General features: G+C 36.5%; 1 protein-coding gene across 7 annotated transcripts in view; it reads right to left on the bottom strand.

The window, feature by feature from the left end:
- Positions 1 to 369: 369 nt before the first annotated feature.
- Positions 370 to 18,379, bottom strand: part of LOC128692354 (sex-lethal homolog) — a 173,703-nt gene continuing 155,693 nt past the window's right edge. For 4 of the 7 annotated variants that reach the window (XM_070096415.1, XM_070096413.1, XM_070096416.1 and 1 more), the window contains exons 7-8: positions 2,319 to 2,441; positions 370 to 1,672 (exon numbers count right to left, since the gene is read on the bottom strand). In XM_070096415.1, coding sequence (XP_069952516.1) covers positions 1,430 to 1,672; positions 2,319 to 2,441 — 366 coding nt within the window. In that variant the 3' untranslated portion in view covers positions 370 to 1,429. The remainder of the gene's footprint in view (positions 1,673 to 2,318; positions 2,442 to 18,379) is intronic. The other 3 variants (XM_070096419.1, XM_070096418.1, XM_070096417.1) reach the window with 2 other exon arrangements.

Here is an 18,379-nt window from a genome sequence, read left to right as displayed (position 1 = left end):
AAAAAAAATTTTTACTGGTAATAAGCATAACAGGAACTGACATAAATAATTTGATTTTCAATAATAACTTACAATTTTTTTTTTCCTGGATTTCGTCAATCATATTTTCACATCCACTAAGCTATGTCAGTATAAAACAGTGCATCAAACACTGATGAATAAAAAATGCAATAACTGAAGAAAACTTTTAAGCCAAAAATTACTGAATAACTGAAAAGTAAGATTCAATCAGATATTTTCAACACTGAACTTTTCATTTTGCATATTAAATAAAAAAAATACAATCATAATAAAGATATGACAATTTTTATTCACATATTTTTTATTTATACAATAATGACAATACTTACCAGGGGAGAAAAGCACAAATGATAGTTTCACTTTATTAAATATATCTGTCAAGTAACTTATTACAGTGTGAGCAAAAATAATGTTGCACTGTACAAAACATTTGTTGAGTTTTTTTATGAGAAAAAAATTACAGTATGTTCAGGTATGGTGGCTACCGACCAATAGTACATGATAAAACTAAACATCTGAGGTCAACATTTCAATGAAAAACTTAAAACAACACCTTACTGTACCAAAAAACAAACCATATTTTCCAAGCATGAAAGAACACATATGGAAAAAGATATATGAAACCATCAATTATGTAATTATAGGATATATGAATAAGACTACAGTATAATAACCATAATAAATGACAACTAGCTACGGCAGCGTCACTTGTCTGCTGAAGGGAAAGCCGCAGTAGAATAAAATACTTCATGAAAAACACACTTTCTGACAATTTGTTGGCTAATATATATATTCACCAAAAATACAAAAACAAACAAGTATACAAGGTATGAAAAAGAAAAATCTTGGTACTAGAACCAAGGCCTGGCCAAGGCATTACTCATCAGAAAAATAATTGAGTGACAACTGGTTAAAAGAAAAAATTCTGCTCCAATTTCAATATCCAAAAATGAAAATAAACAATGAATAGACTTCCTGCTTCTACCAGATAAAATCAGAGGTAAAAAAATTAAAAAAAGAGCATTTAACTTTGAAGATGACTACACCAGATATCTAAGCATTTAAAATGCATAGCACATTTTCTCAATGACAATAAAGCCTGAATATTCTCAAGAGTGACATTAACTTCTTGACCAACAATGTAGCAGTACCCTGGCTTACAAGGCTCAGAAGTTATGCCACTATTTATATGAAGGAAAAATTACGAGATCAAACAATGTTTTGGTAGTATTTACTATCAATGAAATGATGAAAAAAATTGAACCACTGTAACAGGTTAATAGCTCTGTGTATTTTCAGTTTCATCTACAAAAATCCTAATGTAATAGGTCGATTGCATTGCGTATTTTTTTTTTAGCTCCTGCACGTAGCCTGGTTTTGTCACTCAAAACATACACACGGGCCGGCCTCAGTACTGACTGTAAGTGTCATCACCAGAGTTATTACTCATGCCGGAGAATGAGGTGTAATTTTCTCCACTGAATGATGGTGTGGAGAAGTTGTAGAAAGATTGGCCAGCCGCGTGGTTGGTATAGCCCGCATCATTCCCACCACCGCCATAACTACCATAGCCGCCACCACTGCCGATGGGGTTATAGCGATTGGCGGTTCGGTCTGCGGCCATCTTGCCGCCCTGCTGGTAGTGACGATTCTGTTATGGATTGTGGAAGAAAAAATCAGTGAAAGGACTAATATACATAGTCCTATTGAATGTGCTCATTGCATGGCATATTACCATGTATCAGAAGCATTTTTTAACTTTGACCAGCTTCATTGAAAATTTGAAATTATTTAATGAAAGTTATAAATAATAGAAGAGAGGAAAAATTAATGGTCTCCACACCAAAGTTCTGTGTGCATATTGATATACTTATAAATGTTGACTATAATCTAAAGCATCAAATACAGAAGAAACCTAGATTAGATTAGGATGCAATGTCATTTGATTTGTATATACAGTATATCTGAAATAACAATGCAATCATTGCAATATGAACAAGAGTAAACTGTTATTTTTAACTATGTGAAGAAAACATGCTACATGCAAATTACATGGAAAATAGAAGAGAAGCATTAATAAATGACACATGGAGAATTAAAGATCATGTTAGAATACAGTGCAAGTAAGCTTAGGTGCTGGAGAGATCAAACAATGTATTATGAACCTCTGAGGTAAGAATATTACAATCTCACTTTGATACCAAGTAGTAATTGTGATGTTCTCTATAGTTCATAATGCCTGAACTGCCAACTGACACAGTTGCAGTTTATCAGCCACGATCTTGCCAGTCACTTACAAAATCAGGCATGTCGGGGTCAGATTTCAGCAGAGGTGAGGGTGAGAGTGTTCTGACAAGCGAGGTCACATTAGGGTTGGTGCGGCCAGGCTGAGAATGATGAGAAAGGTTCCAAACACACCACTAAGAGGATACGGATGAGTTGGTGTAATATAACAGATGTGACAATGAACAATAGCAAGCACACACTGCCACACCATGGGTGCAGTCATCCAACAAAAATATATTACAAACTATTTCTTGAAAAAAATTTACCTGGGCATTTTTCTTAAAGTCTGACATTGCAAATAATCTACAACTGAAGGAAACAACTACAGTATTTGTTTATTGCAATATATTTAATGTCTAAAAGCTGCATGCATTAACTCACAGTTCAATATACTGTACTAGCAAAACATAACATACAGAGAAGGATTTTATGAAGTCCTTAACATGATTGCCTTTATTTTCACCTAATGTGTGTAAATGTACTGTACGGTTCTTACTATCTATAAGTGAGGCAAGAACTAGGTACTACACACTTTGAACAATGGATAAAAATCTTTCCTGTGAGATAATCAGCTTAAGAGCTTAGAGATCAAATACATTACATTAAATAAGGTATGACAGAATCAAACTATACATCTTAAATTATCAAGGCAATTTTCCATAGACAAAGTTGTCTAATAAAAATACTGATCTTTACTACACAATGCCCATAAATATGGGTTTTTGTTAGAAATATTAAGACAACTTTCATGCTTGAATAATTTATGTAACAATTTGCAGCCATAATAATTAGTACAAGAATGAAATTCATTCTATTTCAACTTAAATGTGAAAGTATCAGGCACAAGACCAAATAAAGCCATGAAGGATGAGATATACTAATGTGACCACAATTATAACAAATAGCAAATAGCTTTACAGACCATCCCCATCAATATTTTCAGAGGAAAAATGCATACAAGTTAAAACTAACGTAAACTCTAATGGAACTAATCTATTTTAAACATAAACCAATAAAACATTCACGGAAAAAATAATGCACTATTTCAATGTAAAATGCATTTGTAAAATTATTACCAATCAAGTTAAATTTACTCACTGTTTACTTCCAAAGCATCAACATTCATTAAAGAATTTATTAAAATTGTATTAATAATAAAATTCATTTATTAATAGAACAAATTGATATACATTAAGGAACAATCTCAAATCTAAGTAGTGTACTGTAATTAAAGCAATACTAAAGGATTTCTGTTCAAGAATCATTGTAATGCCATGAACACTAACACCCACAAGTACAGTAATTATATATCAAGTGAACTGTATTTTATAACCTTAAAAAGAAGCTAACCTTAACCTAAAATAACATGCATTTATTATATGCAAAGGCATTTTCTTAAATGGGGTAAGTTTAGAGTTGGATCAAAGTGGGAATAAGTTTTAGTTTAGAAAAATAATCCCTCACCCATGTATGGCTTCCAAAATCAAACATTCATACAGGTACTCAAAGAATGCTATGATGTCTTCTACATTAAGAAAAAAAAAAAAAAAAAAAAAAAAAAAAAAAAAAAAAAAAAAAAAAAAAAAAAAAAAAAAAAAAAAAAAACATGCACAATTAAAAATTGTTAATGTGAATATTGTAAACATCAGCAGTGTAAATTAGACACATGTGCAACATCTGGGTATCTTTATTGTAGACGTTTTGCCATCCAGTGACTTTATTAATACAAATTCAAGGACATAATTGTTAGACAAGAATTATATACAAACGATGAGGTAATCAGCCCCTCAGCCTTGGAAATGGTGTGAAGAGCACCACAGTCATGAAGAATCTGCATGACTACAGTGCTCTTCATACCAACTCCAAGGTTGAGGGACTGATTACCTCATCTTTTGTATATAGTTCTTGTCTTCCAATTATGTCCTTGAATTTGTATTGATAAACCCACTGGATGGCAAAACGTCTACAATAAAGATGCCCAGATGTTGCAAGTGTCTAGTTTTCATCTTGTTGGTATTGTATACTATTCGTGTACAACAACAGTGTAAACAAGAGTATGGATAAAGGCTGATGAAAACAACCATACATGTAGCACACTAGAATGAGAATTACTAAATGGCCTACTGTTGACAATGGTGAGAGAGAAATTATATAAAATACTGACATAGTGGCAAAACACACACAAATACAGTATAATGTGTTTGTTCCTTTAATGACAATGTTGCAGTCTGCAACTTCGTAAAGCATTATACTATACTACATTTATGCCTGTTTTTCCCACTGATAATGAAAAAAATAGACATGAAATTGTAATGATACAACTGCGAACAAAAAATACCATGGGAGGGGATAGAACCCGCATTCAGTCATAAAACTCCAGACCGACACATTAGCCACTGGGCCAGCTGGCTACAATAAGATTCATCCAACTAGGTATATTTATACACCATAGGAAGGTTAGCATAAGCACCACTGTGACCACAAATGCAAGTTATTACAGACGAATCTGTAACTAACTCTAGCTCAAGTCCCCTCAAAGCTGTCATCATGACTCACGAAATCACAATGACACGATTGTAAACACATTATACCACGGGCAGGGATAGAATCCGCAATCAGAGTCATAAAACTCCAGACCAACGTGTTAGCCACTGGGCCAGCAATTGTGTCATTACGATTTCCTGAGTCATGACGACGGCTTTGAGGGTACTTGAGTTAGAGTTAGTCAATGCCACGTTGGCGAGCATTGGCTAACTTGCAATTGTGGTCACAGTGGTGCCTATGCTAACCTCCCTATGGTGTATAAATATACCTAGTTGGATGAATCTTCTTGTAGCCAGCTGGCCCAGTGGCTAACGCATCGCTCAGTAGTTTTATGACTCTCTGATAGTGGGTTCTGTCCCTGCCCGTGGTATGGTTTGTTCACAATCATGTCATTACAGTTTCATGAGTCATGATAATGGCTTTGAGGGGACTTGAGTTAGAGTTATTCATGGCCACAGTGGCAAGAGATTCGTTTGTAAAACACTTGCATTTGTGGTCACAGTGGTCCCTATGCTAACCTTCCTATGGTGTATAAATATACCTAGTTGGATGAATCTTATTGTAGGCAGCTGGCCCAGTGGATAACGTGTCAGTCTGGAGTTTTATGACTCTGATTGGGAGTTCTATCCCTACCCATGGTATGGTTTAAAAACAGACACTTTGCTGAACAAGCTCCCCTTAAGAGAATGTTTGGCTGTGTAGAGCTATCTAGTTATAATAAAACTACACAGAGTGAAATGTTATCCTGATAAAAGCTTCTGCATCAGGTGCTTTTTCATCAACCACTCATATAACACGTGAATCATTTGATAAAACCACTCAGGTAACACACAAGAATGATAACCACTTGTATAACACAAGAGCTACAATAACCACTTATGTAACACACAGGAATGAGATTCACTCATGTAACTAGTGTGAAAACAACCACTCATGTGACAAAAATAAGAACCACTACCTATGTAACATACAAGAATGACAGCAAGAATGAGAACCACCACTCACTTAAGGCACCAATAAGAACCACCACTTACATAACGCACAAAAATGATGACACCCGCTCATGCAACACACATGAATGAGAACAATCACTCCTGTAACACAATATAATGTGGAGAAATGAAAATGCTGTGCATATAATACTGACCACCATGCAGCTCACACATGCACTACAGAGACCAAAATCCTACCCCAGTCAGTGAAAGGTTAATACCAGTAAGATTATCAAACTCATCATGTACATTATATAAATTTACTAGCATACAGACACCAAACTTGATTTTCTGATAGCAAAATATGGGATGAAAATCTGTATGGAGAAGACACTATGGAATAATTAGAAATGTTCATGTGTATGCATTATTACATTTAAACACTTGGGGGGGGAGGGGGGGGGGAGGAGGAGGAGGAGGGAGGGGAGGAGGAGGGAGGAGGAGGGAGGAGGAGGGAGGGAGGGAGGAAGGGAGGGAGGAAGGGAGGGAGGAAGGGAGGGAGGGAGGGAGGGAGGAAGGGAGGGAGGAAGGGAGGGAGGGAGGGAGGGAGGGAGGGAGGGAGGGAGGGAGGGAGGAGGAGGAGGAGGAGGAGGAGGAGGAGGAGGAGGAGGGGGGAAGAGTGATTAACAAATTATAGCTTTGAGGTACATGCTAAAGAAAGAACAAGAAGATTAAAACTATACCAAACACAATAAACTTAAGAGGGCTTTTTATAATCTAAAATGTGCTCCACAGGAAAAGTTAACATTCAAAGGGGAAAAGCTTAAGACAAATTTGGAACATGTGAAAAGTTTAGGAAATCTGTTAAGAATATGTAATAGTAGCAATAAAAAGGAGCAGAAGCAACTAAATTAATATTAATTGAAAACAGAGATAGAGAAAGAGACAGAGAGACTGCAATGCTAAATAAATGGCACAGATTCAAACATAATAAACTAGGTGTCACAATAATCAAGTGCTTGCAAAAGTAAGAGGGGCTGCCAACAGTACACACAGCAATGGACTTATGAGAAGTCTGAACCCCAGACATATACAATAAAAAAAACTTTGCATTTCGATATATCATAATTATATTAAAAGAACATTTTTGAGGAAGAAAGGGCAGCATAAGAAGAGTAGGGAGGGGAAGAGTGAATGTGTAGAGAGAATGCAGTGAAAATGGAGGAGTTTGATGTAGATAGAGAAGAGAGGAAAAGACAAGAGCTCTTAGCTTGTAAAATGAACGAGCTCTCGGCTCAATCCCTGAAGATTCCTTAAGTACAGTAATAACAATATATATAAGGGGGAGACTGTGCATTAGCAAACATAAATGTGCACATAATTATGTATGCACATTTGGCTGTATGCACAGAGCCACATGTGCATTTAATCATGCACACATATGTACACTACTGTAATCCCCAAGTATCCTTAAGTTCTGTAACTGCAAAATTTGCTAATTATGTAGTTTTGTTTTATATCAGATGACCTGTGATCGCAAACTGGATTCTTGTATCCGCAACTCACATGTGCTAGTCCTACACCAGATACCGTATGTGATGAATGCTTAACTGGTGCTGCAAAAACGGAACTTAATTCCACACTTCCCACAGACTTTCATTATATAAATTAAGGAAAGTTCCAAGGTAGAGATGAATGACATATGGAGACCAGATAAGACATTTTGGTTCATGGGCTGGATTAAGATGGTGGTGCTGGGTGGCAGAAACATCATTTTAATATAGGAATGGAATTCCAATAGATTTACACAATTTCTGAAAGTTTACACGGCCGTATTTCCTTGAATATCGCTCATATGACATTTACATTGAAATTTGTAAAAACACATACTTTGGTAAAGTGCATAGGGTTAGGGGAAATACTGTTCTAATGGCATTAAAATTGAAATTTGTACGAAAAACCTAGCCAACTGAGTAGGTTATTCAACTAGAAGTGAATGAAAATTTGTCCTTGAAGGGGTTATTTGACAAAAGTCCAATACCATTTTCAAAATTTCTTCACAAGGAAGTTTGAATTTCCCCCTAAAGCTTTAGAAAATGGTACTGATACTCTGTTTTAAAGGATATACCATTATTAGATGGAGGTTTAATAAGATCAAACAATCTCCTCAAGGTCAAAAATATTTCCTCTTGCATAAATAACAATGCATTATATATAAAATTTAAATTATTACTCATTTACAGGCTTCAAATTTTTTGATAGGCTTAGGCCAAAAATATAGATGAATGTTGTACAAGTGCTATTACATTTTATGTACAACATAAAGTATTACATATTATAAAGCAACAAATTTTATGAACATTACCTGATATTTGATATATGGTACAATAAATGTGCTTTTAGAATACTTTTTGCTTTTGTCTTCAATAAACAGCATTTTATATAATGTATTTAAAACACTTTTTTTCTGAATTTCCAGATTTTATTTGCGGATGTGAATAATGTTTCTAAGTTAAAAAAGCAAGTATGAATGCAAAACTTCTTATGGCTGTAGTTTCTTAAATAATCCATACAGTAGGTCCCCAACTACGCTCTGACTTACGATGTTCTGCATTTATGACACTGGCACTCTGGAACTAATTAATGAGTTGTGAACAGTGACTTGTTCTTCCAATACATGATGCGGCTGACATTCAATGTTGATACAGCACACGATACACTCTTGTTGTCTGGCCTTTTGCTGATTCTTAATCCATTTCAGTATTAATTATTACTAATGTATTACAGTTCTAATAACAATCACATACCGTATTTATTGGAAACAAACATTTTCATTCTAACAATACTGATATTCCTAAGAAGGAATGACCAATGACCAAAAACGTTCAATGGGCACATACTGAACACAATATTATGGTTGGTTTTGATTTTAAGTAAACTGTTGGCCAGACAGAATATGACTGAATTTTGGATTTTGTTTTTCTTGGTTCTACATGTTATACAGAATTGAATACATCTCATCAATGGTTATTACTACAGTATTTTAAAGTGAAAAGAAACAGTACTGAATGAAAAATATTGGATAAATATTGTTAGTAAAAATATTAAATGAATTAGACATGAAATATTATGGATACAGGAACACATCTCTGGGTTTAACATGGTTTTCTTTATGGAACAACAGGTCCCAAGTTCAAGTCAACTTGCAGTGAATTTTCAAAAAAGCATTAACATCGTAAGTGGGAGACTTACTGTAGTCCATTGACTAATACTGAAATTCAATAATTACTCTTACTGTTATGCTCATTGATGCCTTCTTCCTATAATTTATTGAAAATGGGGCCAAAAATTAGGAGTAAGGCTGTATTTGGATACATGGGTTTGAAACATAACCCTTTCTTCATTTACGTAAATGCTGTGCAGTAGAAGTTTATTATCTGTGAATTCATTATCTGCAAACTACTTATGGAATGCATCCCTTGCTGATACTGGGGGATTACGGTAATCGCATTCATAACACAAGCAATGACATATATACACAAGTTTACACTTAATGAAGACACACAGGCACACACACAATAGCTGGGTGAGGAAGGACAAAATGCACTCTTAAATGTCAAATTTTTGTTACACCTTGCAACTCCATGATGTGAACACACAATATACAACAAAAGACCATAACAATGATGTAAGGCTGATTCTGATAAATTTGATTAATGCAATTTGTTTATCCTCTGAGTTTATTAGCCTAGCAAGAGTTAATTACTAATTAAATACCTATCTTTTTATCTGTACTTAACTACATACATGTAGCTACAGGAACAGAGCTCAGCTCATGGTGTTTATTACATAATTCTTTAAAGTTTCTTTGTGTATCATCCCACTGTTCAATCTCTATGAAGAACTTTGTAGTAGAACTTTGGCACGATCTCTTCTTTCTTAGTTTATTGCTATTGCCTCATGTTCTCCCCGTTGCTGGTGCCAAGAAGTCTTCCTATCAATTTTCAGTACTTTTAAATAATTTTATGTGGATATCATGTCTCCTTTTATAATCCTATCCTTTAGTGAATGTATATCTCATGACCATGGCCTGTCATTGTGGTCACACAAAAATTTTGAACACGTTCTTTCAAAATTTCTTCTCGTGTACATGTACATCTAAAAGATTATTTTAATAATAGTCAGTGATGTGCAGTAGTTTCTCAGAATTTTATTTACGTCATCTTCACATGACAATTTTTGTTATCAGTGATGACTCCTAAATCCCTCTGTCTGATGTGTTTACTGTCTGTGACCTGTTTTCACTTTCTCCATTTGCCTTACAGAACATGATACTTATCTGCATGACTCAGTGTGGATAAGCGCTTACATGATTACAAATGCAAATGCTTTTATGTAACTATTTATTCCTTCTGGTAAATGTTTCTATAAATTAAAAACATTATCAAGACAAACATTGATCCCCGTGGCACCCCAAAAATAACTGATCCCCACGAGGACATTTTACAGTAACTCGTATCACTCTGCCCATTTTTCTTTCAAACAAGAAATCTCTCATTCACAGTAATACTTTCTTTTTAATTCACCTACTTTTTGTAGTTTCTAAACCAGTCTCTCATGAGAACCTCTGTCAAAAGCTGTAAGTTACCTATTAATTTTATTCTTGAATGATTTCTGTGACTGTTAAAGAAGCTTATTATATTTGATCTAAATGGGAATTCCCTTACTGAAAATCAACTGTTTGCTAGTTAGGAATTCTTTGTTCTTCATGATCAGATCCTAAAATTTTTTCATAGCAGACAAATAAGTTTGTCTGCACATTCCTTGAAAACTTGTAGGGCTATTGTGTCTGGTCCTATTCTATCTCTCTCTTGTCTACATCTTCATCTCATTTTCAGATATTTCAATGTTTTCCATTTCAACTGGCTGTTTGGGATTTAAAACTGCATCATATGTATCCACTTCTGTAAAAACATTTTCGAACTTTGTATCCAGTATCTTACATTTCCTCTTCCAATTTGGTGGTATTGTCATCGTCTTTTAATTAAGTTTATTACAGTTTTTTTTATTATATTCACAAAAACATGCTCCACCCATACAATTTATTATTAAACACTGGTAAATTAATTTCTGACAATTTTTAATTTCCAGTAATTCTTTTAGTTGGGGCCACTTCCCTACTGGCTCTAAAGCTCATTGTTTCATTTAATTTTCATGGTTTTTCAGCACCTTACATTAAACTACAGTACAATATTCTTAATGGTGTCAATTCTGGAATGACCTGAGTTAGAATGTTCGTGTGTATGTAATCACTTATATGTCGTTATACAAAAAAAAAAAAAAAAATAAAAAAAAACAAAAAAAAAAAAAAAAAAAAAAAAAAAAAATGCTGTCTGTGCTTTTTAGAAAACTTCTGAATTTGTGTTAAAAAAAAAAAAAAAAGAGCAATTGAGTGAATGCAAGTAAATGTGCTTTCGTCTTTGGGTCACCCTGCCTTAGCAGGAGACAGCTGTGATTAAAAAAAAAAAAAAAAACTATACCTACTGTGGATGCATGTTTTGGTCTTATCTTGACTTTAATATTATTTATCATCATATGTTACATACCACTTCATATACTGTAAATCTGGCAATGAAATTAATTGCACAGGAAAGTATTTAAGGTACCGTGAGTAAGAAAGGTGAAGTTAACATTTGAAATTAAGAAAAAAAAAAAAACTTTTAAATAGTTACTGAAGATAAAATGCTGTGTTAATTTTTACACTGAGTGTTTTAGACATCTTTTACCAAATATCTGATGGAGACTTCACTATTCATAGTCACGACACCTCACAATTCTCTCTGTCCCATTTCATAACCCCTAACAACATACACACAACTAAAATAGTATTGTCTTGGGCTGTTTTCCAATATGTGACATTACTACTAGTGGGTGACATCAATTCACTTCCAATAGGTGATGCCTAATTTGGTTTGATGCATGCTAAGTTATTTAAACTGCTCATATATACTGTATATTTTTATACAGAAATTCAGACTTCTCATATGCCCTTGAAGACAAACAAGCCAAAAACCAACATCAGCACAGTGCACAAGGCATATCTATGGAATTTTTGAGTAAAAATTTTTTTTACAGAAAACTGTAAAATAAATAAAGAAACCTAATCAACTAAAAATGAATAAAGAAATCAAGACAAATGAAGGAAATAGAAACAAATGAAGATTAATTAAACCAACAAAACCTTAAAAAATGAAAGCAAGGCAAGTCAATGATTCTGGATAAAGAGCATTGAAAAGTTAACAAAAAACAGAGAAAATAGAGAGAGAGAGAAAGAGAGGGGGGTTGAGTGAGGGAGGGGGAGGGGGAGGGAGCAAGAGAGAGAGGGGGAGAGAAGAAGTGAGAGGAGAGGAGAGATATATAAATAGACAGATATATAGAGTTAGATAGAGAGAGATGGTGGGTCCGCCGTGCCGTTCAGCATCACACTGGCTCACCTGCTTGCGAGGAGGATGGGGGCGGGTGGCGCTGGCATCACCTTCCACTCCTCGGCTCAGTACCACCTGTGATGATACTGCGGGCAACGCATGGTGAGCCAGTGTTAAGCCGTAACCTCCACGCACACAATAACACACTCAACTCTTGCACTAGCAATATAATACTTGCCCAGAACAAAATACTTAACTACTGTATATGTAATAGATTTCTTGCTTCTAAATTCTATACTTGAATTTGCAAAGTGAATGATAATTTTTAATTACACTTTTTAAGTTGATTTTAATATTAAATTTAAGTACTAAATTCAATTTATTTAAAAGATTTTCTTCATTAAATATCCTACAGAACTCTACCATTACAATAATCACAGAAATTTTTCAAATTATTAGTTTGACTTAGTCACTGAAAAGTTAAAACTACTAATCAAAAACAAACACAGCCATACACACCATAATACACATTATCAAACAATACTTCTCTTTTACATTTTTCCAATTAATGTATTTTAGACAGATTACTGTGGATCTTTCACTTCCTTTACTGAGGTCTGATCATTATCAACATGAGAGTATAAGGATTTTACAAGCTGCATAATAATATATTGAAATGGTTAATTAAAGTTATCCTGATCAGGTGCTGAAATTAGTTTATATTTAGCAAACCAAACACGATAATATGAAAAACTAATATATGCTACAAACAAGAACTAAGCAAATACAAAACGGCCAATAGCAAACATTGTTAAAAATAATAAAACTGAATACTATTAAGAGTATGGGAGCAATGAAAAATCCCTCACACCCTGACACAATAATGTATGTTCCCAGGTCTGTAAGACAAAATACCTAAATGTACTGACATAATAATAATAATAATAATAATATATATATATATATATATATATATATATATATATATATATATATATATATATATATATATATGTATGTATGTATGTATGTATGTATATATATATATATATATATATATATATATATATATATTATATATATATATTATATATATATATATATTATATATATATTATATATATATATATATATATATATATATATATATATATATATATATATATATATATATATATATATATATATATATATATATATATATATATATATATATTCTTTCTTTCAACAAACCAGCTATATTCCACCAAGGCAGGGTGCCCCAAAAAAGAAAAACAAAAGTTTTTCCTTTTAAATTTAGTAATATATACAGGAGAAGGGGGTTACTAACCCCTTGCTCCCCTTCTTGAAAGAAGAAAGAATATAATTTATTTATTTAAGATATAGAAAGAATACTGACACCACAATTTTTCAAGAGAAATCTCAATATTAATAATTAAATCCCTACAATTTTTATATTACATGTTAAAAATAGCTTTATGATAAAACATTAATTTTGTACTTGGGTAATGTATGATATAACCAGTATTTGTATGTGATAAAGTATTTGAAGTTACAAAAGTAGAACTATGCCTGTGATATCAAGATAATGTTTAAAGTTTCCAGTAGTTGTAGAGCATGATGCTACATCCTCTTGGATCCCATTCCAGCACTCTACAACTGTTTGCAAAGTACTATTCTGTAATGTTATTTCAACATTACATTGTTTTGTAGCTTGAAACAGTAGCCTTGTGTTTTGCCTGTTCATCAATTTTCTTGCATATTTTTATGAGCATCTACATTAGTTATACATTACTTTTCATTCCTGTTTACCTATGAGATTTACAGTACTTTAAGTCTTTGTAATTCACAGATAACTTCAGTACCCATTTAGTAGTCTTTCAACTACAGTATAATACAGTAAAGAGAGAATGCAATGTCATCACTTTTTTTTCTTATTTAAAGTTTATATCATGTTAGAGCAGGCCAGGAGTTGCTTAGCCACTGAATAGTTCATCATATAACAGACACTCAGTAGGAGATATTTTCCTTATGAAGAAAATACAATACTTGGAACTATTTTCGAGGAGTTTTCTTCCTGCCTGGACTGAAGCCAAACTTCTTTCTAGGCAGCTGGTCACCCAACCTGCTGCTTCTAAGTGTATGCAGGCCTACACAGCCATCACAATGTGATTGATCCAGCACATGCACAATGCAGTTAAGTGTCCAGTAACCTCTTGAAAACTTCTATACATTCCAGCACACCACAACTACATATTTCAATTCTAGTATAATGTATGTTGTAGCTGTTCAAGGGGCATTTCATTACAGATAATTCTCAAAGTACTGCATTCAGTATAACATACAATTTTCTAGATATGATTGTTGTCTAGGATCATTCCAGATGTTTTCTCGATATAAGATCTTTAAAGGCAAAATAATATTAATAGGGTCTGTTTTCACTCCCTTATTTCTATCATGTCATTTATCTGCTTTACATAAAATTCCATCGTCTACATATCACTACTTTTTCTAAATAAATTGAAGTACAGTATATCTTTTTGCAGAATTTAAGTCTACAAACATTCTTATATTGCCAGTCTTTATTTTATTTAAATTCACCTCATTGAAAATAGGATATTAAGCAATAAAGTCATATAATGAATGCATGATAAAAATGTAGCAAGCATTGGTGCTACACTGTTCACTGGGCTGCAGCTGGCAGCCAATGTGTTTTATTCTATTTTTCCTAAATATGAGTTTTAGGTTTAAATGTACACTGGTAGGGAAAGTAGTGATGCAAAGGCTAGGAGGAGCTGTATTGCAAAACAGCAATGCTGCCCATTTTTCCCAACTTCCCTTCAACTAGCACCTCAACCCCATCATATTTTTTGCCACCAAGCCTTGATAAGAAGCCATCTGATCTATCTCTGGTGTCCATAAGTAAAGTGTTGATATAATAACTTTTTACTGCACAGTTCATTTTTCTCTGTTCTTATATTGTAGAGTCAACAAATTTTTCCTTGGAAAACATCTCACTTTACATAACGGAATTATATAGGAAAACACGATTTTCCACTTAAGTGTTTCTCAGAATGCGACCCATTTAAGTGAGGACTGCCTGTCGTTACAGGATTTATGCCTTCTAAAGAGTGATTTATATAAATTCAAATTGTCAGAGATGAACATGTTGATCCTTGAGTAACTCTACTACGAAGAAATGCTGCCTAAAGGATACTACTGTATATTAGAACGCTATTCACAGACAGGTAGAAAACTGGAATGCATTACAGTAAGGGGTAGTAAATACTACAACCACTGGAAATTAAAAAAAAAAAAGACATTACAGAAAATGGGACACTACAAGCTTAGTTCGGTAACTTTAACCCCTAAATCGTCCAAACATATATATATGTTCTCTCCCCAGTGCCCCGAATATTTTGAAAAATAAAAAAATCTTTTTTTTTTTTTCATTGAAATAAAGAGAAAATTTTTCCAAGTGTTATAGGATTAAAATAAAAAAAATTAGGGTCAGTACTTACTGAGATATGAGTCTTCAAAGTTGGCACTTAGTGCTCACCTGACGCCAATATTGAGTCCTGCCGCTTGAGGAAGTGTTGCCGATATACCATTTTTTCTCATTTCTATATTTTATATAATTTTTAATGTTCTGATAATGACAATTTATTGTAGTTCTTGGCATTTCATAACCAATTTTTGTTCTGACACTAATATTAGGTACTGAAATTGTACTCAAATTGTCACAAACACATTGACAGGTGGACATTCACACCTGCCTTGGTCATTAACTATTGTCTAGGAATATATACTGTACAAGTATTTATAGGTCCCAGCAATGTTTTGGATACATGGGAGTATAGGAGGAGGAGGGAGGAGGAGGGAGGAGGAGGAGGGAGGAGGAGGGAGGAGGAGGAGGAGGAGGGAGGAGGAGGGAGGAGGAGGGAGGAGGAAGAGGGAGGAGGAGGGAGGAGGAGGAGGGAGGAGGAGGAGGAGGAGGGAGGAGGAGGAGGGAGGAGGAGGAGGAGGAGGAGGAGGAGGAGGGAGGAGGAGGAGGAGGAGGAGGAGGAGGAGGGAGGAGGAGGAGGAGGAGGAGGAGGAGGAGGAGGAGGAGGAGGGAGGAGGAGGAGGAGAGGAGGAGGAGGAGGAGGGAGGAGGAGGAGGAGGAGGAGGAGGGAGGAGGAGGAGGGAGGAGGAGGAGGGAGGAGGAGGAGGAGGGAGGAGGAGGAGGGAGGAGGAGGGAGGAGGAGGAGGGAGGAGGAGGAGGAGGAGGAGGGAGGAGGAGGAGGGAGGTGAGAGGAGGAGGAGGAGGGAGGTGAGAGGAGGAGGAGGAGGAGGAGGAGGAGGAGGAGGGAGGTGAGAGGAGGGAGGTGAGGAGGAGGAGGAGGGAGGTGAGAGGAGGGAGGTGAGGAGGAGGAGGAGGAGGAGGAGGAGGAGAGGAGGAGGAGGAGGAGGGAGGAGGAGGAGGAGGAGGAGGGAGGAGGAGGAGGGAGGAGGAGGAGGGGGGAGGAGGAGGGGGGAGGAGGAGGGGGAGGAGGAGGAGGAGGGGGAGGAGGAGGGAGGAGGAGGAGGGAGGAGGAGGAGGGAGGAGGAGGAGGGAGGAGGAGGAGGGAGGAGGAGGAGAGGAGGAGGAGGAGGGAGGAGGAGGAGGGAGGAGGAGGCTGGAGGAGAGGAGGAGGAGGAGGGAGGAGGAGGAGGGAGGAGGAGGAGGGAGGAGGAGGAGGGAGGAGGAGGAGGAGGGAGGAGGAGGAGGAGGAGGAGGAAGGAGGAGGAGGGAGGAGGAGGAGGAGGAGGAGGAGGAGGAGGAGTAGTAGGAGGGAGGAGGAGGAGGGAGGAGGAGGGAGGAGGAGGAGGGAGGAGGAGGAGGGAGGAGGCGGAGGGAGGAGGAGGAGGGAGGAGGAGGAGGGGGGAGGAGGAGGGGGGAGGAGGAGGGGGGAGGAGGAGGGGGAGGAGGAGGGAGGAGGAGGAGGGAGGAGGAAGAAGTATAATTGTATTTGTGTGTACCTGTGAGACAGATAAAGAGAGATAGACAGATAGAGATAGACAGAGATAGATACAGACAGACCATAAACTTGGGGTTAACATCACTTTCCTCTCAAAAGGGAAGTGTTAATATGACATTACATCATTGAATCCTTGGTGTTTGCTGCACTGTTTGCTCGAGCTGGCACTCAATTTAACTGGCACTCCCACAAGGTACTAAGTGGTCCCAGATTTTTTTTAATATGGTGCACACTGAGTTTACCTGGAGAGAGTTCCGGGGGTCAACGCCCCCGCGGCCCGGTCTGTGACCAGGCCTCCTGGTGGATCAGAGCCTGATCAACCAGGCTGTTGCTGCTGGCTGCACGCAAACCAACGTACGAGCCACAGCCCGGCTGGTCAGGAACCGACTTTAGGTGCTTGTCCAGTGCCAGCTTGAAGACTGCCAGGGGTCTGTTGGTAATCCCCCTTATGTATGCTGGGAGGCAGTTGAACAGTCTCGGGCCCCTGACACTTATTGTATGGTCTCCTAACGTGCTAGTGACACCCCTGCTTTTCATTGGGGGGATGTTGCATCGTCTGCCAAGTCTTTTGCTTTCGTAGTGAGTGATTTTCGTGTGCAAGTTTGGTACTAGTCCCTCTAGGATTTTCCAGGTGTATATAATCATGTATCTCTCCCGCCTGCGTTCCAGGGAATACAGGTTCAGGAACCTCAAGCGCTCCCAGTAATTGAGGTGTTTTATCTCCGTTATGCGCGCCGTGAAGGTTCTCTGTACATTTTCTAGGTCAGCAATTTCACCTGCCTTGAAAGGTGCTGTTAGTGTGCAGCAATATTCCAGCCTAGATAGAACAAGTGACCCGTAGAGTGTCATCATGGGCTTGGCCTCCCTAGTTTTGAAGGTTCTCATTATCCATCCTGTCATTTTTCTAGCAGATGCGATTGATACAATGTTATGGTCCTTGAAGGTGAGATCCTCCGACATGATCACTCCCAGGTCTTTGACGTTGGTGTTTCGCTCTATTTTGTAACCAGAATTTGTTTTGTACTCTGATGAAGATTGTTATGATGAAGAGTGTTAAGACCCATTCTATGCTGACCAGGCATCTCAGGCCAATCGTGCCAAATTTTAGGCAGGAAAATTAAAACGTACATATATGTTTGGGGCGCTAGCGGTAAGAACGCATATATATGTT

The sequence above is a fragment of the Cherax quadricarinatus genome, chromosome 53 (assembly GCF_038502225.1).
Source record: "Cherax quadricarinatus isolate ZL_2023a chromosome 53, ASM3850222v1, whole genome shotgun sequence".
Lineage (NCBI taxonomy): Eukaryota > Metazoa > Arthropoda > Malacostraca > Decapoda > Parastacidae > Cherax > Cherax quadricarinatus.
The sequence above is the reverse complement of the archived record's forward strand: the minus strand, read 5'-3'. Positions and strand labels throughout refer to the sequence as shown.